Source organism: Sphaerodactylus townsendi, linkage group LG02 (genome assembly GCF_021028975.2).
Source record: "Sphaerodactylus townsendi isolate TG3544 linkage group LG02, MPM_Stown_v2.3, whole genome shotgun sequence".
Lineage (NCBI taxonomy): Eukaryota > Metazoa > Chordata > Lepidosauria > Squamata > Sphaerodactylidae > Sphaerodactylus > Sphaerodactylus townsendi.
This window is the reverse complement of record NC_059426.1, coordinates 84,703,651-84,729,789: the sequence shown is the minus strand read 5'-3', so window position 1 is coordinate 84,729,789 and position 26,139 is coordinate 84,703,651. Positions and strand designations below refer to the sequence as shown.

Below are 26,139 nucleotides of genomic sequence, written 5' to 3'. Positions count from 1 at the left end.
TAATCCTGGTCCCTTTGACATTATTTACTGGGTAGCTGATGCTGATTACATTACTTTACATTGTATGAACTGCCCTGAATCTCAGCAAGAAAAGCAGGTCTTAAATAAAGTGAAAAAATAAAATAAATAATTTAAGATAAGAAGTAATTTGCTCGTTCCTATTTATACTGGAAAATTCCAACATATCATTTACTAATGCCAATTGCTTCAATATATTTAAAATGGAAGTTCTAGATAAGGACAAATTCTTATTTTTATTCAGTATGTGTACACCCATATATTTCATCAATATCAAGAGTACTGGGTGTAATTAGAAAGATATTGTATTGGTTAAATCTGCAATAATGTTTACTAAATTTAAAGATTTCAGACTAATGATCTGAAAGTGCATTTGCTTTAGGAGCTGGTTTCATTAAATAATTTAAGAACACCACATGACACATTAACATTTTGTAAATAGCCACTAACCCTTTCTCCAATCTGGGTTTGGTCTCCATGAGGAAGAATGTCAATATCAGGCTGAAGAGAGCAAGCATCAATTACTGCTTTGTACCTGTGGAAACAGAACTAGTAATTCTCAATACACATGGAGATTGCTTCACAAGCGCATTTTACTTGCTTTTAAGAGCCACAGTTAATCAGCTGGACAAATCACATGCTGGAAAATGTATGTTTGCTAAGCACTAATTGTTCTGATGGGAACTTTTTTGTTCTCACCAAACAAATATCTTTAAAGTTAATTATGCACTATTGAGTATGTTCAAAGGTTAAAAATAGATGCATTTCCTGGTTCTGTTGCTGAGTTTTATCCTGAATTACTGAGAATGCGAATTTGCCTCTATAAACTACCTATGGCTACTTTCAAGATGGTCAAGCTTCAAGAGATCTGAAAAGCATTACTCACAAGTTTAACATTGTCAGCATTTTATAGAAATTTGAAGTTACAGACATATATATGTGGTGTGTGCTAGGATCAGTGCATTTATGTGTTTATATTTATTGCCTGAAAGAGATCTCTGTACAATACACAAGTGAAACCAGATGCAGGAGTTGTCTGCACTATTTGAACATTTTATTTAAAAGCCCACTAAAATAACATCTGGGAAAACACTGTGCAGTTAGCGCTTATGAATGGGCCTGAACTGACACTAGGAGAACAACAGGAGAAAAGTCTGGGATGTCTTCGTTTAGAAAAGAGATGACTAAGGAAGGACAAGATAGATATTAGAAAATTATACACAGGGAAGAGAAAGTGAATAGAGAGAACTCTTTTTTCCCTGTTCCAAAATATTAGATCTCAGGGACATCCAATGAAATTGATGGGTAGTAGATTCTGGACAGACAAAAGAAAATGTTTATTTGCACAAGAAGTGATTAAAATGTGGAATTTAATGCCCTAGCATGCAGTGATATTCACAGACATAGGTGGCTTTAAAAGGTGATTATACAAAGGATTGTATAAAAGGCTTTGAAAGGGGGTTATACAAAGGATTGCGAACAGCTCCAAGCGGACCTTGATAAATTAGGTGAGTGGGCTAAGAAATGGCAAATGCAGTTCAATGTAGCAAAATGTAAAATGATGCAAATAGGGGCAAAAAATCCAAACTTCACATACATGTTACAGGGGTCAGCTCTATTAGTCACAGACCAGGAAAGGAATTTGGGCATCTTAGTTGATAGTTCCATGGGAATGTCAACTCAATGCATGGCAGCTGTGAAAAAGGCAAATTCTATGCTGGGGATAATTAGGAAAGGAATTGATAATAAAACTGCAAAGATTGTCATACCCTTATATAAAGCCGTGGTGCAACCGCACTTAGAGTACTGTGTTCAGTTCTGGTCGGCACATCTCAAAAAGGATATCGAAGAGATAGAAAAAGTGCAGAGAAAGGCAACGAGGATGATTGAGGGATTGGAGCACCTTCCTTATGAGGAGAGGCTGCAGCGTTTGGGACTCTTTAGTTTGGAGAGGAGACGTCTGAGGGTGGATATGATTGAAGTCTATAAAATTATGCATGGGGTAGAAAATGTTGACACAGAGAAATTTATCTCTCTTTCTCACAATACTAAAACCAGGGGGCATACATTGAAAATGCTGGGGGGAAGAATTAGGACTAATAAAAGGAAACATTTCTTCACGCAACGTGTAATTGACGTTTGGAATATGCTGCCACAGGAGGTGGTAATAGCCACTAACCTGGATAGCTTTAAAAGGGGTGTGGACAGATTTATGGAGGAGAAGTCGATTTATGGCTACCAATCTTAATCCTCCTTGATCTGAGATTGCAAATGCCCTAGCAGACCTAGCAGACGGGAGCAGCAGCAACAGAAGGCCATTGCTTTCACCTCCTGCACGTGAGCTCCCAAAGGCACCTGGTGGGCCACTGCGAGTAGCAGAGTGCTGGACTAGATGGACTCTGGTCTGATCCGGCAGGCTCTTTCTTATGTTCTTACATAATTATGGAGGAGAGGCCTATCAGTGGCTTCTAGCTATGGTGATTGAAGGGAAACTCCATATTCAGAGGTAGTCAACCTCTTAAAATCCAATGATAGGAGGCAACAGGTCTCCTTTGCCTCTGTGCCTTGTTATTGGCCCCCCAAAGTAACTGGTTGGTCACTGCATGAGACAGGATGCCAGACTAAATGGACTACTGATCTTATCTAACAGAACTCTTATCATATTATTTTAAGATGTCCCTACCTCTTCTTTGCCACAGAGAACTTTTCTGCCCATGGGAGTTACACTTGATTTTCTTGAGACCCGCTCCACAAGAATTTGAACTGGTTTGGGCAGGGTTCTTCTGCATGTCTGTCCCCTGAGTATTTTTACAGTTGTGGAGTCAGTTTACTTTCTTCTGCGTGTGGCTTAAATAATGAGAATTTTCAAAGGAGGGTGCTGTAATAAATGGTGTTATTGATGGTGTCAGAACACCCCACCCCCTTTTTAAAAAGGCCTTAAAACACCACTGTAATGCTACAGTGTTGCAGTAATAGTTTCAGCAGGTTCTTTGAATTTCCAGCTTTATTTTTTAAAGTACTAGTAGGTCTCTATTCTTTTCCCTCATGGAAAAAGCACATCTCTGCAAGGGAAAGGGCTAAGGACTTACTTTTTTTTTCTTTTTCTTTTAAATGAAAGCTGGGGATTATAGCACTATTTTAGGGCCTTTAAAAAAACTAAAATCACTCATCTGGATGGGGAGGGGGAAAGGAGTGGTTAAACAATGACAACAGTCCAATCATTGAAAATTGGGCTGGAGGTAGTAGGACATAAAACATTAAGCACTAGGAGAAAATCAACTCAAAGTCAGCTTCCAGAAAAAAACCTCAGGGTAAAAGTGTTCTCAAAAGAGCTGGGGAAAAAATGTGTGTGTGTGTGTGTGGGGGGGAACAAGAAAACAAACAAAAACTCAAAGAAATAAAGATGCATGAAAAAGTCAGGTAATAAACTGAAGCTGTATGGGGATAGAGTTTAAAAAAACCATGCAGAAAATCCCTGAGGCAGTGGCACTGAAGGCAGGCAGGAGAAAAGGATCAGGAGCCATGGCCCTCCCAGCCACTTGAGCTAGGCAGGCAGGTGGGCAGACAGGGAGATGGATCCACCATAACAGCCAGGCAGGTGGAGGCAAAAGCAGTGCTGCAGCTGAGCACAGTCATTGGTGTGTGATATTTCAACCATATGGAATATTTTTCAGTTGCCTCAGAGCCATAATTCTTGAGTTTGCACAGTGAAAAAGCTCTATCTTACCTTCAACTAACTCAGGCCTACTAGGAATAGAGGGATACCTGGTTAACATTATTCAGTACATCAGAAAATTATTTAATTCAGAGACAGTTGCCTCTGACATAACCATTCAGCAGTTGCCACATGTATCTATGAAAGGAGTAGAGTCTGGTATCAATATGTAATGTGCACTTCGAGGTTGATAAGATGGACTGCATTTAAGAGCATTTAGAAGGCAGTTAAATATATTACCTTTGTTTACTGAAGGGACTCTCAAAAGTGATATTCTCTTCCACAGTAGCATTTAGTAACCATGGTTTCTGGGAAGCATATGCCACAGGTCCTCTTTTCCTGAAAGGAAAAGGTTCTTATCTGTCATTACTATTATTTACTATGTAAGTTGGTTTTTCTTTAAAGACATGAGTTTCACATAACTTCTCACCACAAATGCATTGGCATTATAACTCTTTTCATGTGATTTTCTCATAGGCTACACTCAAATTATTGTAACATTGGGAAGTTATTGTAACACTGATATTCATTCAGAAATGGCCAGGTATCTGGATCCAGGTTAAGATCATATCACCATATTGCTATGAATACCATCTTTCTCTCTTGCAAGGAGTCTCAAAGCAGATTACAAACTCCTTTCCTTCCTATCTTCACAACAGACACCTAGTGAGGTAAGTGGGGCAGAGAGAATTCAAAGAGAACTGTGACTAGGCCAAGGTCACCCAGCAGGCTTCATGTACAGGAGTTGGAAAGCAAACTCAGATTAGAGTTTGCTGCTGATGTGTAGGAGTGGGGAATCAAATCTGGTTCTCCAGATTAGAGTCCACCACTCTTAACCACTACTCCATGCTGGCACCATTGTATGACTAAAAGAGATGATTCAATAAAATAGGGATGATTCACCAGAATAAGATATTATAGAAAGAAAATTTTGAATTTTTAGCATTTTTAGAGATGAAAACTTCCAGTTTCATTGATCCCCAACGAATATACAAGTTTCGTTTGTATATTGTTTGGAGCAGCAGTGGCGTAATTGTTAAGAGTAGGTGCATTCTAATCTGGATGAACCAGGTTTGATTCCCTGCTCTGCCGCCTGAGCTGTGGAGGCTTATCTGGGAAATTCAGATTAGCCTGTGCACTCCCACACACGCCAGCTGGGTGACCTTGGGCTAGTCACAGCTTTTCGGAGCTCTCTCAGCCCTACCCACCTCACAGGGTGTTTGTTGTGAGGGGGGAAGGGCAAGGAGATTGTAAGCCCCTTTGAGTCTCCTACAGGACAGAAAGGGGGGATATAAATCCAAACTCTTCTTTTTCTATTAAAGGAAAAAATAACTATGCATCACATTGAACTAAAAAGAATGCATATGAGGCCATACTTTTTTCTGATGTGTGCTGCATAAAGCAATTAATGTTTGCAACATGTATGTATGCTGCTGTGAGCCTAACCTGGTTGGAAAAAGGTAGGTTAGAAATTGAACTAATAAACAAACAAACAACAAACAAATAAATAAATAAAATATCATAACATGTATTCACTAACAGGCCTAAAATTATCACTTTGGAACTGCAGTTTAAATCCCTCAATCAACTGGAAATATCATTCTACACTCTGCTTTTTCTGGACCATACACCTGCTTGCAGGTTCTTTGCTTGTGTTGAACCCTTAAAAGCTTGAATTAAGAGCCTTTGATTTCCAACAGAAGTTTTCATCACTAATGAGCACTATGTGTCCTACTGCATTCCCACCCGTTCTGCAGACAGTTCACTGGTTACCTATCAGTAACTGGGTTCAATTCAAGGTTCTACCTATAACCACCCTCAATCTGCAGAACTCTCTGGCTGTTCTACCAAAACAACTATGCTCATCTGATCAAAGCCTTCTGAAGATGCCACCCAGCAACCAGGATAAATTGGCAATTTCTCACTCAGGTATATCTTAAGAGCAGACTGTAATTAATTAATTAATTAATTAATTAATTAAACTTGTATACTGCTCTCCCCCGAAGGGCTCAGGGCGGTTCACAATTCAGTCATACAAATACAATTAAATATATAAATAAACTCTATGCATCTTAATACCCCTCCCCATTAAATACATAAGACTGTAGTAGCTAACCCAGGATATAATCAGAATATGGGTAACTGGACAAATCTTGGTTCTAAAGGATGTGCCACAGCTGGTGAAAATGTGCCACAGCTGGTGAGACCACTTAAAAACTACTCTACACTACAGAGGAGATTTGCATCTTCATCCACAGCTCAGGACGAGAATGTACCCCCACACAGTGTCCATTCAGAACACACAGAACAAATGGTTGCCTTCCCATCAAATAACAGTACCTTAGGGCTTAAGTATGGGCTTCATTACTGCTTCCTTCAAGGTAGATGGAACTATTCTATCAATAAAGCATTCTTATGACCTACCCATGAAATTCCCTCTTGCTTGCTGTAGTAACCCAGGATCAGCAAGGGGAACACATACATGTACGGAGATGTACCTCCTGAAGCAAATCTGTTCATATCCTCAGGTTGAAATTTACCCTACTGGAATTCATCTATAAAATCCTGATGAAGGTGATACCTAATTGGATTGATTTATTTCCTGTACAGTATTGTTCAGAAAAACAAACAAGTCTGATTCTTAGAAAGGCAATGTGAGAACACTTCATTTATAGAAACCTCTGAAAGTTTTTGTAGTTCATTTTCAAAATGCAGTACCTGTTTTCCGTGTCAAAAGCAGTTTCCCTTTCTTGGCTGCCAAACAGTTACATGAAAAAAAATATCAATGGTTTAGTGAACTTTCAGCAAATAGTTTATGAACGCATAAATTCTAAAGCTCAGATGAGTAATATATAACATTTTATGGATAATGATGTATATTTGATCTATTGTGTATGTTGTAAGTTGGATTCTACTATGCAACTTCATATCATCTAACATGGCATGTTAACATTTATAGTTTGCTTCAGTTTTGTTTTTTAGATTTCTGGTTGGTTCTATAACCCAAATCCCATTTCATTGCTTACTGGATGTCCCATCCTGTTGATCGCATTAACTCATTTTGTGTAATCCACCTTGAGTACTAGTGAGAAAGGCAGACTGCAAATAGCGTAAATAAATAAACAAACTACAGGCATTATAATACATATTACATTGAAGTCAGAGACAGATCTTCCATGTATTATAATCAGATAGTTTTAAAGAGACTAGACCAAGCAGAAAGCAATCTATAATTAATAAAACTCCTAATACTAATTTATGAATTCCCTGTTGGGTTTTACATTTACATTCTGTTAGTCAGACCAACGTTTTGAAAGCTTGCAACTATGAAGCAAAGTGAGCTTTGTGTTTTAGGGAGGACTTTTTTCTCTTTTTTGGAAAGCAGCTCTTCCCATGCTATGCTGTGTTGCATACTACACTGTAAGCAATATTTAACACTTCCTGAGGAAGCTGATCTCCTGGAAAAGATGAAAAACTACCAATGTATGCAGAGCTGACCAGAACATTTATGCATTGTGGTCTCAGTATTCTCCAACTGATTTTTCAAGCCAACAGTTGCGCATTCACACAATACTTAAAAGTATTCGCTCACTCTACAAGTAAGCTCCTTTGGCCTACTTCACATATCACTTTTTCATTATAAATATTTGTTATCTCTGCAATATAATGGGAAACAAATCTATGCCTACAGCCATGTGCAAACATTTTACGAATGCCTTGTTTGCTGGGTATTCAGTCACTGCAATCAGATGTGGCTTCCACCAAAATCTGTGTTTGCATAAGATTGTTGCATGATCAGGAACCAATGTTCAACAACAATCTGAAAATCAGAGGCATTGTAGCAGAAGTATATAACGGCCTGGGAAAAGATTCACCTGGCTATTTGGCTCACAAATTATACCCAATTCTACAAGGTTTCTTGCTGCCAAATGTGACATGAATAATTGAATTTCTGGTGATCAAACATATTATAGGATAACTCAAAGATTAATTGACCCCCATGTCATTCCATTCTCTTTATGCAACTAACTGAAATGCCCTGATCATTTTCTGGTACCGCTGTGACTACAGAAACTTTTAGGAAATCAATTGTGAGATGACTTTATAGAGAGTTCACAAAACTGAACTCCCCTTTGTTTTGTTGAAGGCTTTCACGGTCGGATTCAACTGGTTCTGGTGGGTTTTCAGGACTGTGTGGCCGTGGTCTGGTGGATTCTGTTCCTAATGTTTTGCCTTTATCTGTGGCTGGCATCTTCAGAGGTGTATCACAGTGTGTAACAGGCTTCCCTCTGAAGATGCCAGCCACAGATTCAGGCAAAACGTTAGTAACAAGATCCACCAGACCACGGCCACACAGCCCAGAAATCCCCTTTGTTTCTTTCTAGCAACATTAAAAAAAAGAAATACCGTATATACTCATGTATAAGTCGACTTTTTCAGCACATTTTTAATGCTGAAAAAGCTCCCCTCGACTTATATGCGGGTTATTAAATTTTTTTGTGTTTTTACTTTGCCGGCCAGCAGGGGGCGCAGTTTGTATGCTAGCGGCACCAAAATTTCAGGGTACCCTCAGAAGGCACTCCTGATGATACCAGCCAAGTTTGGTAAAGTTTGGTTCAGGAGGTCCAAAGTTATGGACCCCCAAATGAGGTGCCCCCATTCCCCATTGTTTTCAATGGGAGCTATTAGTAGATGGGGCTACCCTTTTGAGGGTCCATAACTTTGGACCCTCTGAACCAAACTTCACCAAACCTGGCTGGTCTCATCAGGAGAGTCTCTTTATGATACCAGCCAGGTTTGGTGTAGTTTGGGTCAGGGGATCCAAAGTTATTGACCCCCAAAGGGGTGCCCCATCCCCCATTGTTTACAATGGAAGCTAATAGTAGATTTTCCATTTCTGATAATATCCCTCTTAAAATCTAAGTTGGGTTACATTTGGACATACAGATGATGATGAGGAATCCAGTTTTGGAGGATTTTAACTCTTGTGTTTTAGCTTGGTTGCTGGTTGAGCTAAGGTTTTTGTACTTTTAAAGTTATTGTTGATACCATATTGTTCTTGTTGACCCTCTTTTCCACTTACAGAGCCAGTTTACTGTTTTTCTTTGAAATAAATATTCAAAAACATTTAACCTACTGATGCCTCAATTGATGTAATTTTATTGGCATCTATTTTTATTTTTGAAATTTACCAGCAGCTGCTGCATTTCCCACCCTCGACTTATACACGAGTCAATAAGTTTTCCCAGTTTTTTGTGGTAAAATTAGGTGCCTCGACTTATATGCGGGTCGACTTATACGCGAGTATATACGGTAAGTGAAGACCAAGAAGACATTATACCATACCTTATATCTTCCCCCGTCTCACTGTCAGGAATACTGCTGTATCACCAATAAAAATTGGAAAAAGAATTGTACATAAATATGAGCAATTTGGCCCAGGATTAATAATTATACTCATTATATATGATGATTATAAAACACTTTTCACAGATCTATTTCAGTCTCCTTCATAACCACCATAATTAATACTAAATGTTCTTATTAGCATTCTGCAATTATGGTCTTATTTAACACCAAATAAATCACTTTATTGAGTTTTTGATTATATGTGAACTGCATTAAGCACAGATATGAATGTTGAGTTAAGGTAATTTCTTGTGGTTTTGAAGTACTGGTACAGGAAAGGATGAACACAAAATCTGTCTTCATTAGAGCTGTTTTAAATATGATGCCTGCTATTTTTTTAAAAAAATCCTGTGTGGGTTTCCACATAGCTGGCATCCCTTTTAATTCAAGTTCACAGGGACTATGAGGACTGTACTACATCATCTATGGTACATGTTATATTTTTGTTGGATCTTTCCCCAAATCTGGTCAAGAGACAAGATCTCTGCTCAGTTCCTGATGCTGGGAAACTCAATTCAGGTCAGTAAATGTAGAGAGAGTATAGTTATGTCTTCCTGTTGTCCCCTACCTGAAACAGTCCCAGGTAGCCACTGTTTGCCAAGTCAAGGAAAATTAAAGCGTACTGATACACTAATTTGTATACCACACATAACTTTTCCCAACAGGACCAGTGGAGGCTCTTTGGGGTCTTTTTAGGTGTGGAAATTGGCACTGCATTGGAGGTTTAATGCCAGAGGCGGGATGGGGCGTAGCTCCAAGGGGATAGTGGGGTGCGCGACGCACTGGGTGTGCACTTCTGTGGGAGTGTGGCAAGGGCGTTTTGAGGGTGTTATGGGGCGGGATGCTACAGCTCTGCTTAATGCTCCCCTTCATGTTTACCATGGTCACAATATGAACCAGCACTCTACATGCCTTGTAACTGAATTCTAAGCATGAAGCTCCCACACTCTGTCAACCGTACCCAGGGACTGAACCAGAAAAAATACTGCATGTATCTGAGTACAGTGTTGGCATATTAGCACAGCTCACATCCAGACAATGAATTTTTGACTTGCAAATGTTGCATGTGAATGCTCCAGTGACATGACTTAAAGACTGTTCATAATGATAACATCAGCCACAAAGAATTGCACATTGGCCCTTTTTAAATGCCTGCTGAAATAGTTAAACTGAGCCTTAGCTTGTCAGCACAAGGAAAATAGTAAAGGGATTTCAACTAGGCCCAATACTGGGCTAAAAATCTCATTTATTTCAAAGTAATCTCTTTTCTAAGAAAGGAATTATGAATTATTGGTTTGGAAAATCTTGGTTTGTCAATTAGGCAATAATTCCTTAGATATACAGTTTCCTGGACAAATATAAATATGAACAACAATTAGTTTTGTTTTATAATGCTATGTAAATACTTTCAACCTTATGCAGAATAACTGAGCTATTCAAAACATAATAGATCTTTTGACTGATAAAACATAAGAAATAATCGTTTTACAGGCCCAGCATAAACTTTGTAAGTCCCGCAGGGCCCTGATCTCTTTAGGGAACCTGTTCCAGCACATAGGGGCCAGGGCTGTAAAAGCCCTGGCCCTCATTGAGGTTAGCCAGATATCTTTCAGGCCAGGGACTTCCAGTAGGTTCTCCTCTGAGGAGCAGAGGGACCTGATGGGGCAATAAGGGGTGATGCAGTCTCTCAGGTCTGTAGGTCCAAGGCCACTAATAGCCTTAAAGGTTAGAACCAACACTTTCAACATGACCTGGAACTCGATGGGCAGCCAGTAAAATTGGCAGAGGTCCGATGTGATGTGTTCCTGGCTAGAAGCACCTGAAAGGAGCCTGGCTGCTGTATGCTGTACGAGTTTAGGTTTCCGGATCATGGCCTAAGGCAGGCCAGAGTAGAGCACGTAACAATAATACATAACTATGATGATAACTTTGTAGAGCTATGTGCTTGAGATATTTACATGAATATTCAGTATAAATGTGGTTTATCTACAACTTTCATTTAATTCTACAACATTTATTTAATTCACATACTCTATTCTTCAGGTATTTTTGTACTTTTATAATTATGTAGAAACTATAAACAAAATTACCTGTTCCAAATTATTTTCCCAGATACCTTCTGCATCTCCCCAAGTATCCCTAGTAGGAGGGAAGACTTACCACAGCCCACTTGACCAACAATCATTGTTAACTGACCTGTAACAGTAGATAGAATGTTGTTTTTTTATTACAGAAATTGGCTCCAGTTTGTGCTCAGTGAAGGATAACCTAACAAAAGAAACTCAGAGAACAGATAGGAATGTGAATTCCTACTTGCAGTTTAAAAACAAATGGGAGGAGCTGTCTATATAGTTTTCATATATATATGGACATAGAACCATCTACAGTTAAGAGCTGCCTTATTTCTGTATGTACTGGATCAGGGCTTTTTGCTATAAGCGTGTGTTGTAATTTCTGCTTTAATACCTTGTGGGATTTGTATGTCAATGTTGGACAATGCTGGAGATCCTTTGGGGGTCCAGGTGAAAAATCCATTTGTGATCTATGGCAAGAAAACAAACTGATAAATAATTCATGTTGTTGCAGACTTTCATATATGTTTTCTTTTTAAAATACATGTGGGAGCCTGGCAAGGACTTGGGGGAGGGGCATCTCATTTCTCCCTCATTATTTCATCTTTCCCTCCTCCTGGCAGCTCTTTTATCCTCACCTTTTCTTGCTTCCTTCTGTCCTTCCTACCCACCAACCAACCAACCTTTATCTGCCATCTTCAGCTATGTTTATTTTTTGTTTATTATTTATTTATATTTATCCATTTCCTATATGAATACCCTCCTTTGTCCACAATGAAGACCCAAAGCAGATTACATCATTCTCTACTTGTCCAATCTGTTGTCACAACAACCCAGTGAGGTACGTTAGGCTGGGAATGTCACTGGCCCAGGGTCATCCAGTGAGCTTTCATGGAGGTTAGTAATTAGAGCCACACGATTGCAAGAATAAATGGCAATTCTAGTCTGATTTTGGTTCAACGAACCTTGCTAGAGAACACAAGTGTTTAATCTTCAGAAAAAGAGATGTTAGGACCAAATCTGCCTGGAAACACAATCTTTTGTTCTCTGGCCAAACAGCCGGCAGGCAGATGAAACTGGACACAGAGAAGATGTATGGATTGTGCATGCTGCCCAGTAACATGGTCACAAGGTCTGTGAAGATGGCCTAGTGATCACAGTGGATCTGCATGTTTAGGCTGTAGAACTGGTGTCAGCTGAAATAGACCTGCAATAGATCTGTGAGTCCTCTTGGGGGTGGTGAGTGATGCTCAAGAAGGCCAAGAATGGGAAACCCACCCCAGATAGGGCCCAGCTCTGCCTCCTCCATGGGAAGTTCACATGCTCCTGCAGCACAATGGTATCCAGGGAGTTTTGGAAGCAGTGACACACTGAGGATCAGAACACAACCAGTACCTCAGCTATGACTGCTTGGAATAGGTAGATGGAGAGAAAGGAGCATCTTAGGCAGGGCAGCAATGGCCTTGTTTTCCTAATCCTAAAGCATGGGACTTTTCTCCTTGCAGAATGCTTCGATAACTGCTCTGCCCAGGCAGAACCATAAGGCAGAAGTTCTTAGGGAGGTTCAGGGTGCTGATGAACTAATAGTAGTACCTGGTATGATACCTCATGGCATTGCTGAGTCACCCAAATATACTGTACAGGCAGAAAGTTGATCCCTTGCTGTGGTGGTAGAATGGACAACCATCCAGGTGTGGGCTGTCAGATGGCCAGGCAAAGTTAGTTAGGCATGGATTGTGTTGGGGACCTGGTTGCACCCCCTCCCCAGACCAGACCCTACCACATTTCACCATTGCTAGGGATTGGTGTCCATGCTCCAGAGGCCTGCTGTGCATTCACCCTGTAACCATTGTGGGGATTATATTTTGCAGCTCAGTGGTTCTCACATTGCCTGACCATGCACTTTCACCCAATGTTGACATATTGGCAGTGCCTACTGCCAGCCTAACTGGACCAAGGAGCAGAAGCTGCACCCACTACAGTAATCTGGCAGCCATCTGCTGGTTATCCACCACTTAGGGTGGCTCATCTTATATCAACCGAGCCCAGTCCTTTTCCATCATGGTTCTGGCTCTGTGGAATGGGTTCCCAAAAGTGATAAAAAGGGTCCCTTCCTGGGAGATCTTCAGGATCCATTGCAAGACCTACCTGTTTGAGGGAGTCTGAACAGCAAGCATCTTTTTAAGGGAGGAGGGATTTGGGGACTTGTTACTTTATCTTTTATTTTATCTAGCTGGGGATGTTTTAATTATTATTGGAAGTCATCTTGAATCAAGGGGAAAGATTGAGTATAAACGTTTTAATAAACAAATAAATAAATGGGCTGGTAGTAGAGCATGCCAATGTGCCATTATCGGGGGCAGCTCTGGCACTACACTACGGCTTCAGGTATATGATGGCAGAATAAGTCTCTACCCTGGGCCATGCTGCCAGCACAGATATGTCTGCTCTGAAGTGGTGGAATAACTACCTTGGTTCAGCTTGGAGTCTTGTGTGTGCACTCATGACCATGGGTATCTGCTAGAAGCAGGCATGGTCAGTGGTCATAGTGGTGAGTTGCCATAATGTCACAGCTGTGGTGTACCACAGAGGGCATCCAGGGTGCCAGCCCCTGACTCTTTGCCTTTGTCACTTGTTTTTCCCCAGCCTCAGGTGACTCACACAGTTGAGACAGAAAACTAGACCAAGAATCTGTGCTTCCTTCAGCACCATCTCTTCAGAAAGGCCCATCTCACAATATGATAACTATGTCACTAAATAGAGTCTTCTTTTCAAGATACAGTAAAATACAATGATATTTCAAAGCATAATTACACCTTTGCCACCCTTTCCTCTGGAGATGAAAAAATAATTTTTTAAAATTAATACATATGTTTAAATTTCTCTGGAATTGCGGGTATAAAATTCTAATCTTTTAGTAACATATAATTAGAGTTAATTGTTAGTAGTTAATTATTAATTAGAGTGACTTTATTATCACCTTCACACAATAATCATCTATGTCTGTGTTGCTTAAAGGTCTTCTTACAGGAGAGCTGTAACTCTTCCAGTCCTCTTTGGTGGGTCTCTTACGATTAACAACTTTGAGGGGCTGTGCAGGATCAAGAAGACATAAATACATAGTGAGTGGTGACAAGGAGTGGGAAAGGGTCTTCTGCATAAATCAAGAATGTTATAGACTTTAATAAATGGACAACAGTGTTAATATTGTTTGCCAGTACAGCTATTAATCACAAGGGAATTACTGACAAAGCTACTGGAGTGATTTACAGGAACTGAACAATAGGAGAAAGATAGGTTACCCGTTTTGGCAAGCAAAGCAACATAAACACTTACAACAGCCTGGTATTTGCTGATGCGGTCTTTGTATTTTGGTTCTAAACATTTGTCATGTTCTTCTTCTATTTCTTCACTTGACAGAAATTCACTTAACTTCTGAACACTATGAAAAGAGGAAAACTGTAGTAAGTTAAATAAATTGCATTCAGTTTCCATTTTAAAAAAGAGCAAGGACCCACAGGACAGATCCTAGCTCTCCTCTCTGTCTGTACCCCATCACATCTCCCCAAATGCTGCTTCTGGGGTTCAGGGAACCCCCTGGGAACAGCATTGGGCACAATGTGGTGATTTGCAGCAGATGAGGAAATCAGCAGAAACTGGCATTGCATGGGGTGTTGAGACAGAGGTAACTCTTTATCAGTGTTTTACCTACACAAATCACCCTCTCCAAGGGCTTGGGAAAGGGGGGGTTCCCGGGTTTAAACCCCCCATTATATGTCCGAAGCTCTGCCCCCCCCCTGTTTGTGGGTTTTTTGTATTTTAAGTGTTTTTTCAGTGTTTGGCATTCAGGTAGTGCACTTTTTAGGACAGTGTAGTAGTGCACTGCCGACCCGGCAGTACCGTAGTGGAACGCTGGGACGCCAGCGGACCTGCGGCCTTGCCGGTCGCATCGCACCCCCACTCCTCATCCCCCCATGAGTCACAGGTCATGAACTGTCTGGCTCAATCACCGGGCGCAGGGACAATGGTCTCGCCCCCAGGTGAGGATTAGGCTCAGACGCGTACGCTCCTCTCCGCACGTAGCCAGATGAGATCATACATCACATGATGATCTCCCGACCTCCCGCTCTCGGAACTCCCCCCAGTCACCTCCCTCCCACCTACATACCCCTGATAGAGTAACAATAAAGGTGCCAGGAGAACCGGCAGAGCGGGAGACTTCGCTAGGAACACGGTCCACCGGTCTCCCTCTCCTGGCGATCTTCACCATATGTTACCTCAGCGTTTCGACTCGTTCTTACGGCTGACAGCGTGGAGTGCGAGCCTACAAGCTGGTGCCGAAACCGGGAGATCCTCGAACCTCCACCCTGCTCACACGATAGCCTGGGGAAGAGTGGCGATACCCGAAGTCCGCTGGATCGGCGCATCCAGGGACCACCGTTTCGGTGCTCGCCTGTCCTCTGGATCAGGCGCATCCAGAGACATTCTGGCGTCCTAGGACACTCTCTCGTCCGGCGGAACACCGGTGAAGTATAGAAGCTTGCAAAAGCAGGGGCTTATGACAAAGCCTGCGTTGTGAGACTGGCGTTAGCGAAATGCGGCAGGAGTCCCGTAAAGAGAAGGGAAGCTATGCGCCAACAGAATTGGTTGAGAGATTGAAGCTCAGTGTCCATGGTACCCAGAGGGGGGGACATTGAATCTTAAGGACTGGGAAAACATCGAGCTGCACTCTTCGCACAGAGCTCGTCGCGCGCCGATGTCGCTGCTACTGGCGATGGAGACAATGTTTTGTCGCCATCAGCCTGCAGAACCTCACGGCTCCCTTGCTGTAGAGCAGCCCTCCTTTCGATCTTTCACCTTCAATTTCCAGCCGAGATTTTCTCTATCCCGCACTAAATTGGACGCCTGTCCTCCTTCTGCCCCCCTCGGCTCCTTCACCCATTTTTCAAACTCTCCCGTGGCTCAGCCGCCACCCTCCCCCTGCTCCGCCTTCATTTTCCGAAGCCACTGCACCTCCGTCAGCGCCACGTAATGGCTGGCGGGTTTCAAACTCTGCGCCAGAGCGTATTAGCCCGCGATCTGCAGAAGAAGGGAGACCCTGACGAGGAGGAAGGCGATGCGATATTCTTGCATTGTGCCCCATCCACTTCACAGATCTGAGTGAAGAGGATGGCATAGTTCGGCCCAGTTGTCGAGTACGCCCCCCTGAGCTATAATATCGCCCGGCGAGCTCCGCCAAAGCAATGCCGGGGCGTAGGAGTCACTAGCCCCTACGTGAGAGGCATGCTGGAAACCATCGCCAAAGAACCACCTAATGGTTCCAGATGATGACTGGAAAACCACCTTTCGCATGCTCCTGAGCCAGCGCGCAATTTGTGGTCTGCAGGAGAAGTGAGTTTCGCCAGCAATGCTTCAGCAGAGCAACCACCTCTGGCGGCGCCTACACGCGCCCGGCTCAGCTCTACGGTTTCGATGCTTTTGCCAACCCTAGCGATCAGATTGTCCTGCCGCTGAGGCCACCCTTACGGATTCGCCTCTGAGTGCGCCCTATAAAGGCATTTATCAAAGTCCCCAATGCCCGGCCAGCCAACCCAGAGTTTCTCCTCCATCCGGCAAAAAAAACTCCAAGAGCCCTATGCTGAATTTGTGAACAGGCTCAAGGAAGCACTCAAGAGAGCAGGTAGATAAGCGAGGAGGCCCAAAGCGGCGAGGCTCCTCATGCGCCACGCAAAGGAGAGGCAGCAGCTTCCATGGAGTGCCCTTGCAGGGCAATCACAGGCCCTAAGGCAAAAATCCTGAACTGGCACGACATGCTTAAGGCTTGCCAGGACGATGGATCCTCCAGCCCGCAAGCTAGCCTCCTCGCCGCAGCACTCTCCACCCGGCGGGGAGACAGTCTCAGGATGACTGCTTTAACTGCGGCAGAACCGGGCACTTCGAAGGGAGTGTAGGCAACCCGGTGGGGGGGCCTACAGCGCCCGATGGAGAGGGTCCTCCCAGGATGAGAAGGCCACCTAAAACCCGGTTGCCCACGTTGCCGAAGGGCTTCCATTGGAGAAAGCTTGACTGCCCGATCGGGAAACTCCCGGCCGCGAGTCTCCCCAACCCAGGACCAAGGAGGAGAGTACTAGAGCAAACCCAAACGCCAAGGCCCCTGCCAAAGCCACCCCCTTCTCGTGGCATCTGGCATCGCATGCGCCCAGCCCATCTCCTTTAAGGTTCCCCCACGAGGTTCTTGTCGCCCCAACCCAGTATGGCAGAGCCCATCCCTACGGGACAATTGGAGCTGTGGAGATGCTGCGAAAACTCTGCCGCTGAACAGGGACTGTTCATCATCCCGAGTAATCGACTCCACGCGCAAGGACCCATCCACCTTCAGGTCTGGACAAACATCCCACAGGAGCTGCCCGCCGGAGCCAGCTCGCATCAGCTGATTCTCTCTTGCCCCATCACGCTGCCCGCTGCCGACCCAATAAAGGCTCACTGGAGCCCCAGCAGCCAACATGCGGCAGCCTACACCACCGTCGCAGCGGTGGAGGCGCATATCGAGGAGCTCCGTCCATATCTGGAAGGCTTCGCCATCAGAAGGAGATGTAAGTTCAAGGGGCCTGGTGGACACGGTAGCTGATGTCACCGTCATCAGGAGGCAGCCGAGTGGCAGCCCGACCAGTCGGCCGACGAGGAGCTTTACCAGCATCTGGGGGTGGGGGAGACAAACCGCGGGGAGGCGGAGCATCCAGCCCGCTCCACGGTCAACAGCCCAGGACTTCGAGCGGCAGCTCACAGTCGCCCCATCGTCCTAGATATCCGCATGTCAATCTCTGGGGAAGAGACCTCATGAGTCAGGTTAAAAGCGACTCTGGTCTGGGATGGGTAAAACTGCCGTCACGGGTCATTGATTCCAATGGAGTGCCTTCGAGGTTGCTTCTTGAATTCCACGCCCCAGGAAAACTGTCCTTCCCTCTCCCTCCTCTTTTCCTTCTGTCTTTTCGACCAGTAAAGGCGGGAGAGACCCAATTAACTGAAACTGGCCCTCCCTGGATTAAAATCTGGGCCGATCCTGATACCGTAGCACTGTCAGGACAGGCCCCAGTTTAAAAAGGGGCTGCCGCCACTATAAGCCTAATACCCAAACCCATTTGGGTGCATGGCTATGCCAGCGCCTGGCAACTTTATCAGTACCACATTAAAGGCCAGGCGCTTAGCCGAAACCGCCCCTTAAGGAGTGGTTTCGGTTGGTGGCTATTTCCCCAAGATAATTCGATCCACAAAATTTTAGCACCATCAGCTTCCTGCATTAGCCCACCAAGGTCCTTGGTAAGGAGTTGCAGCTCCCTTGCAAAGAAACCCCCCTTTCCTCTCTCTCTCGCTTTGTGTGTGCAGGGGAAATTGCCTCTAATAAACGCCCTGATTGCTTCATTCCCCGGATGCACCCATCCCCCCAAAAGGTGCTTCCAAAGCCCCCTTTGTGTTGCTGATTAAGTATGCATACCCACAATCCCCCCCAGGACACTAGCCTGTTCCCTCTCCCCTGAGGCTCGGACCCATGCGCCTTGACGCACCCTGATGGCGCTGCTGGAAGCCCAGCGAATTCCCACCAGGGTCGCCTACCTCCCTGCCCTCCCTGTCAAACAACTAAAAGAGAGAGGTAAGTATTTTGCCCCAGGAGAATTGACATTAAAAGCAACCTTCACAGGCTGCAAAACAAGCCTTCTTCCTTCTTATATTAAATTCAAAAACATCTCCCGCCATCGCGGCTCTGGGACCCTGAGCCTGGGCGGGACCCGGCCCCGTAACCTGGGAAAGGGGGGGTGTGTTTTCAGTCCCTCTCCTACAGGTTCCGTGGACTCCGATTAGTTAATGCCATGACAGGCCAACCCATGGAATGGCGCCAGGAGAAAATCAACCCCCATCCCGAGGAGATGGAGCGCATCTCTCTAGAGGACCCCGCCCAGCCCGGTCTCAGCAGGAGCATGCGTGCATGGCAGCCCAAAGACCCGAATGACCTGGGGGGGGAGGCGTCCAAAGGCTGACCACCAGCCGAACCCCTAAGCGCTGCTGCGTCAGCCAAGACCACCCCGAGACACCCGAGAACCTCTGTGCGGCTCTCTTTGCCGATCATCACCACCAACTCCAGCAACCACCATCCCGCTTTGCCCTGCTCTGCTGCCTCCTGCCGCGATGGCGATCGGCCACCCTGGCGAGCTTTCACCAGACCAGCATCTGGGAGCAGTTTTGCTGCACGCTGCCAGCGTCTCATCCCCTTCTGCCTGGAGCCCAGTACCACTGGGAGTGGGGAGCCTGCTGAGCTCCTGCCTGCTCCCCGTCTGCAAAGCCACCCACGAGGAGACTTCCTAGCGGAGTCTGCAGGCTGAGCAACCCTTCATGAATGCCTCATCCATCAGATACTCTATGGCGCCGACTAGGAGGACCCGTCGATCCAAACCCTCCGGCTGGGCGCCCTCTCCCCTTGTCACCAAGACTGTATGCTAACCACGAGTCTAACACCTGCGCGCCACATCACGAGCGCAGCGAGCGAGGAACCGACCCGGGCCCATTAAGTCGGCTCGGCCAGTTGGAACTGCACACACATGGAGAGACATTCCCCGTGTTCGGAAACATCCTGCTCCCCAAGGGGCTGGTTCCTGCCGGACCTGCCCGGGAGAGGACGTTAACTACATCCCGCCCGACTCCCTGCGGAACTTTCTTTGCTGCCTCGGTCGCCTCACCCATTGTCCTACCCCACCCAGGCTCCACCCGGGAGCCCGGACGCCCGCCCTTGCCGCCCGCTCTGCGCCCTGCCTTTCGACCCCCTCCTGTCGGGCGGCGCGGTGCGCCCTCTCGGCGGAGTTCGTCTCCCTCGCAACCTCCCTAGTGGGGGTCCCGGACTCGCTTCCTACAATGCAAAAGAAGAACTATTGGCCGGCTGGCCTGTGCCCTCTTGAGAAGTCCATTCAACTCTACCTCCACCGCTCTGGATGCCCTGGCCTCCGAGCAGCAGGAATTTCCGATCAAAGCGACCCTAGACAATGCGTGCAGCTATTGATTATTTGTTGTTGTTGCATCACCAAGGTTGTGAGAATGTACACCAATAATATGTGTTGTTTTAATCTGTCTGATAATTCCCAGTTGATCCCACATGAAAGTGCGTGAGCTGCAAGAAGTTGTATCTAATCTGAAGTATGATGTTTTGCCCCATTGGTGGTCAGCCCTCTGGAGCTGGCTGCGGGGAGGATGGTTGAGTGCTGTTATTGTACAGCTCTGCATTGGTTTAATTGTATGCCTTGTTATGCTCCGGGATCTTGTTTACGTTCAATGCGTGTCCTAATATTGCCTGTAGCGTGTGTAAGAAACCCCTCGCATTTCCCTTACCCCGCAACCAAGTTCTAATGTTGCACAAGCAGCTTGGCCAACTTGACCAAACAGCCCGGAGGAGGACAAAGCGTTCCTTTAAATGCGCAGCCCTTAAGCGTTTTTATTCGGCCCCGTTTTTCTAAAATGTAAAAAAAGGAGGAGATGTAGTAGTGCACTGCCGACCCGGCAGTACCGTAGTCAGGAGCAGCTGGGGGCATCCAGCGGACCTGCGGCGACTTACCCGGTCGCATCGCACCCCCACTCCTCATCCCCCCATGAGTCACAGGTCATGAACTGTCTGGCTCAATCACCGGGCGCAGGGACAATGGTCTTGCCCCCAGGTGAGGAATTAGAGCTCAGGCAATGCGTCACGGCTCCTCCTCTCGCACGCATTAGCCAGATGAGATCATACATCACATGATGATCTCCCGACCTCCCGCTCTCCCGGAACTCCCCCCAGTCCTCCCTCCTACACGCCCCCGATAGAGTAACAATAAAAGGTGCCAGGAACCGGCAGACGGGAGACTCGCTAGGAACACGGACCTCCGGTCTCCCGCTGCTGGCGATCTCCACCAGATGTTATCTCCGCGTCTCGTCTCGTTCTTACGCTGACCGCGTGGGTCGACTACAGGACAGCAGCACCAAATTTTCAGGGATTTTTTGGGCGACTCTCCTGATAATACCACCCTGGTTTGGTGAGGTTTTGTTCAGGAGATCCAAAGCTATGGACTCCCAAAGGGGGTGCCCCATCCTTTGAGGGTCCATAACTTTGGACCCCCTGAACCAAACTTCACCAAACCTGGGTGATATCATCAGGATATTCTCCTAAAGATACACCGAAAGGCTGGTGCTGCTAGCTTAACCATAAAATTTCCCCAGATTCGCCTTTTAAATCCACCCCCTTAAGCATGGATTTAAAAGGAGAATCTGAGGTCCACAGTTAAAACAACAATGAAAGTGATGCTGTTTCAGGGTGGGGGAGAATCCACCCCAAAACAGCATCACTTTCAATGTTGTTTTAACTGGGGACCCCAGATTCTCCCTTTAAGGTGGATTTAAAAGGAGAATCTGGGCTCCCTAGTTCAAAGACCATTGAAAATGATGCAGTTTGGGGATGGATTCCAGCATCACAGCAGTCGCCCATGGAGGGGTGTGCATGCAAAACTCAGATTTTGCACTGGGCTCCATTTTTATTAGCTACGCCTCTGCCCAGACAGGAGGGCAGAAGGGTCTGCCAGTTAGGAGCCCAGACGGTGGGGGTGGGGGTGGGCAGGGCAGGGCAGGGGAGTCTGCTGTCCCTGGCCTCGAAGAGCTTCTTTTATAAGCACTGAGGCTGGGGCGGGGCTTGGGGAGGTTTGGGCCTGCCCCTGAACCCACCCCATTAAAAATCTATACCTACATCCCTTACCCTCTCCCTGGATCTGCTATTGGTCCCCAAAGGGAAAGTAAATGGGTATATATATAGTAGCTTCAAAAGTAGACAAAATGTACATTTAGAATGGCAAAGGGTACAAGAGTCAACCCCCCCCCCCAAGCACCAACCCAATTTGCCACTCTCTGCATCTATTTATAGAACACCCCTTCCAGATGGGCTCTAGAGAAAACTAAAAGTTTATCTCCCAGGAGCTTTTATTTTTAACCTTCAGAAGGCTTAAGTTCGGGCTAATTATCTGCAGAGTGTTTACTTGAATACTTTCATATTAATCTTAAAATAAAAAATGACACATTTGCTAATAAAATAATACATACATATTTGCTATGTAGTTGACCTTGAATTTATTTTCTGCACTTTGAGGAGAATGTTGGCCTAAAAGCTTTCTTTTGATTTTAGATAAGTGATATTATTAATATCATAGTCATTTCTCAGACAGATTGAGATACTTCCATAGTATTCTTGAAAGGAACATGATAAAATAACCTTACTGAAACTAACAAGATATGTTTCGAATCAGATCTGAAAAGGAACCCTTGGGCAAACCCATGTATACTGTCTTGGGTTTCATTTTTGGAAAAAAGGCAAATAAATAAATCCAACTTCTCGTGAAGTGGAGGCCATGTTTCAAATTCAATAGTCTCTCCCCAGATTGTTTCTTATCTGGAATGATTATGAATATAGTTGGATATTTTTTTTTTTTTGCAACATCAGCGGGAGCAGCTACAAGATCAAAGATTCTCATCAAGTTCTCCGACTACAATTTGCTTATTTATAGCAGTGCCACTAACTATAATAAAACTGTACATTATTCTGCTGCTTCTTATTAGGAATTATATGAAGGCTACTTCAGGATGAGGAAATTTCATGTCATGATTTGTCAGATGTTAAAACTGTTTTCAATTTTTAAACCCACCCAATATAACTGATCTTATTTATACCTGAATAACACAGTGAAACTATATATTACAAGCAAACAGTATAAGAACAGTGTATCAATTAGGGGTACACATGCAGATTTTCCCATCTGAAACAGGACCCAATCTGTGAATTTCAGATTGGGTCTTTCTGTTCTGAAACTGAAACTGAAAAGAGAATTCAGGGCACTATTTTGGATCAGAAATATTCAAGTGCACACTCCTAGCATCATTTTATACATGAAGCTGAATCCTTGCATATTAGAGATGCCAGTCTCCTGGGCGGACCAGGGGATTCCCTGGAATTACAGCTTATCTACAGACTACATAGATCAGTTCCTTTGGAGCAAATAGCTGCTTTGGAGGGTGGACTCTCTGACATTATACCCCACTGAGGTCCCTGTCTTTCCCAGGCACCATTCTCAAATCTCCAGGAGTTTCCAACCTGGATTTGGTAACCTTACCCCCTGCCCTCACAACTGGTGAGAGGGGCCTGACAATCCTATTGCACACTGATAGTTTTACTCAGAAATAAATCTCATTGTGTTAATCAGTATTTACTCCAAAATAAACATGCATAAGATGGAGACTGGGTGACAGAATGCACAAGACTATAATAAAGCTATGCAGAATGTGAAATGCAAGATATTTCCAGAACCTATGTACTTATAGTCTGACCTACAGTATGCCGATGAAACTGTTCCAGATTAACTTTGACAACTATGAGTTACTGTCACTCAGCACTACAGCTATTACTTATTAGTAAGGGAGAAAATTATATTACAATATGGGGAGCTCTGTGAATTACCAATAATAATTTGTGAAATAAAAGAAAAGACAATTTCTTAATGGATGATTTCCGTTAAGCAGTGCAATATTTTACTGCAATGCAAGTGTTTGTCTACAATGCATGTGAAGCTCAGATACATAGATGTAAGAACACTTTTAAACAAGGTACTGCAATCTATCACAAAACATGTGCACAGATAGTATAGAAACTCTGCAGATGAAATTCCAGCACTGTAAACCTAAACTATGGCCCAGTTCACTAAGGAGGATACGGCAGACTTAAAAAGTACCACCCTTCCTATTGTAAATTTCCCATCACTTCCAAACATATAGTGCAGTACAACTCACATGTTGGAACCACCATGGCCCCATGTCAATTGTAGCTGCAAGTGGGGGCAAGGAGACTCACTATATTCAATTTAAGAAATAAAATAAATAAATAAATAAATAAAATACAGGACAATGGCAGGAAAGCCCTCACAGAGTTGTCAGTCCCTATGGTGGCAATAATATCTACACCAGTTCCTGACTATTGACTATTGTACTGATGAGCTGCACATCTAAGACTCTTGACTTTTGCTTTGCCAAAAAAAGCTTACCTTACAAGAGCTTTGACTGTGGATCTGACCACACTGGAGAGCAAGAACAGAGGTGTGACAAGGATGTGGAAGAGGGAGAGTGAAGCAAAGGCCACTGAAGGAGAAAAGTCAGCATTCTCAAATAGGTGGGCATGAACAACAAATGTCTTGTGGAAAAAAAGCAAAATAAATTATTTTGGCTAATCCTTATTTTTAAAAGAGCAAAAGCAATTAAATAACAACTATTACAAAACTATAATAAACAAAATTTCTGTATTTCTGCTTTTATCTGGGATACCAAGGCAGCAGGCTGTGCAATCCATGGGAGGAAATCACTTTCACAGTAGCTGGAGACAATGCTGCCATGGTGCTGCAGCATCACGTTCAAAAGAGTTTCAGGAAGTGCAGGAAGCATGAAAAACTGCAGAAATCCCTGACTGCTGTAAAACCTCCTGTGTAGTCCAACTTTTAGCTGGTGTAAGTCTATGCCAGCCAAAAGGGGACATTCCTGGGCCAAAAGGCCACAAGAAGCTAAGATCGGTTTCACCCCAGGTCCGGGAAGCCCCCCCTCCCAGAATACCCCCACTTGCACTAGTGCAGGCTCATGTAGCAGAAGTGCACTGGCCCAGAGGCAGCTTCCATATTTAGGTGCTGTGGAGCCAAATGGCACCCTGTTTCTGGCAATAGCGCCTTTCCCTCCAGCTTATTTGTCCCTTGCACTGGGTATGGGGCACTTGCTTTGGTGCACTCTCACACCACCTCCACAACTCTTTCAGCCTCCCCATCCATGGATTGCACTGTAAAATATTTAAAATGTGCATAATAAAACAAACGCTTTAACACAGCTAAGCACTGAAAAACTCTTTTAGAAACTAACTGAACATATAATAATTGTATAAGAGTCTTCACATTGCTAAATAACGAGGAAACATATAGTGAACTATAGTACTAAAATACTTCTGAAATTTGGGGTATTATAGAGATTCCATCAAAGAAGCATTTCTGAACAGAGGATGGGAAGTATATCAAAAAGTATTTGCTACAATGCTGGAAAAACAATCTATGTGTGGAGACAAATTATCCATCATAGATCTCCTTGCTGGGTAAAGTCTGGCATGCACCAAAGGAGTTGTGCAGGATTGTTTATGTAAATGTCTTAGATTAATCACAATTGTTAGGTTTTATGGTAGTCTTAAATGCAATGCAGGAAGGAATTAATCCCATATTAGCAATGTAATTACAGACCTTGTAACATGGAGATGACTTTCTAGAACTTTTGAAATAATATGTAGTAACTGGCCTGCTTTTCCTCAGACAACATGCTTTTTGTTTATACAACAAGGCATTAGAATTCTATTTTTAAATATGCAAATAGATCGTATCAAAAAGGAACTCTGGAGCTTGGCCCATTTGTCCTGCATAGAATGCTGTTCAGACAGAAGTGACTCTTGCTGTTAATTATTTCATGAAAGCTATGTCTAGCTATGTCTATATTTAAGATCAGGGCAGCAATACATTAAACAAAAAGTACCCTTATTTTAAAAGTAAAATAAAGTGCAACATACACATATAATTAAGATCCAACATTACAAAGCTTTCTTGATTGCAACTTAACCTTCAGATATATTATTTTTTCAAAAATTATTAAACATGATTTTGTCAACTTTTAGATGTTCACAGTAGTAGTTTATGAAGTTTGTTTGGATATTTTCCATTTATATTTGTATCTTAATTTAAAATTAGTGTCATGCAACTGTTATTGTAGGAAAATTACAATTGAAGGTTGAATAATTATACCGAATAATTACAATTGAAGGTTGAATAATTATACTGAATAATTATATAATTATAATTA

At 43.9% G+C, this 26,139-nt stretch overlaps 1 protein-coding gene across 1 annotated transcript in view; it reads right to left on the bottom strand.

Moving 5' to 3' along the window:
• Positions 1–26,139, bottom strand: part of ABCC8 (ATP binding cassette subfamily C member 8) — a 93,320-nt gene that overhangs the window by 36,225 nt on the left and 30,956 nt on the right. Inside the window, 9 exon segments of the mRNA XM_048485350.1 lie at positions 469–553; positions 3,974–4,072; positions 6,452–6,487; positions 9,080–9,115; positions 11,233–11,338; positions 11,609–11,684; positions 14,195–14,305; positions 14,551–14,656; positions 24,306–24,451. Coding sequence (XP_048341307.1) covers positions 469–553; positions 3,974–4,072; positions 6,452–6,487; positions 9,080–9,115; positions 11,233–11,338; positions 11,609–11,684; positions 14,195–14,305; positions 14,551–14,656; positions 24,306–24,451 — 801 coding nt within the window.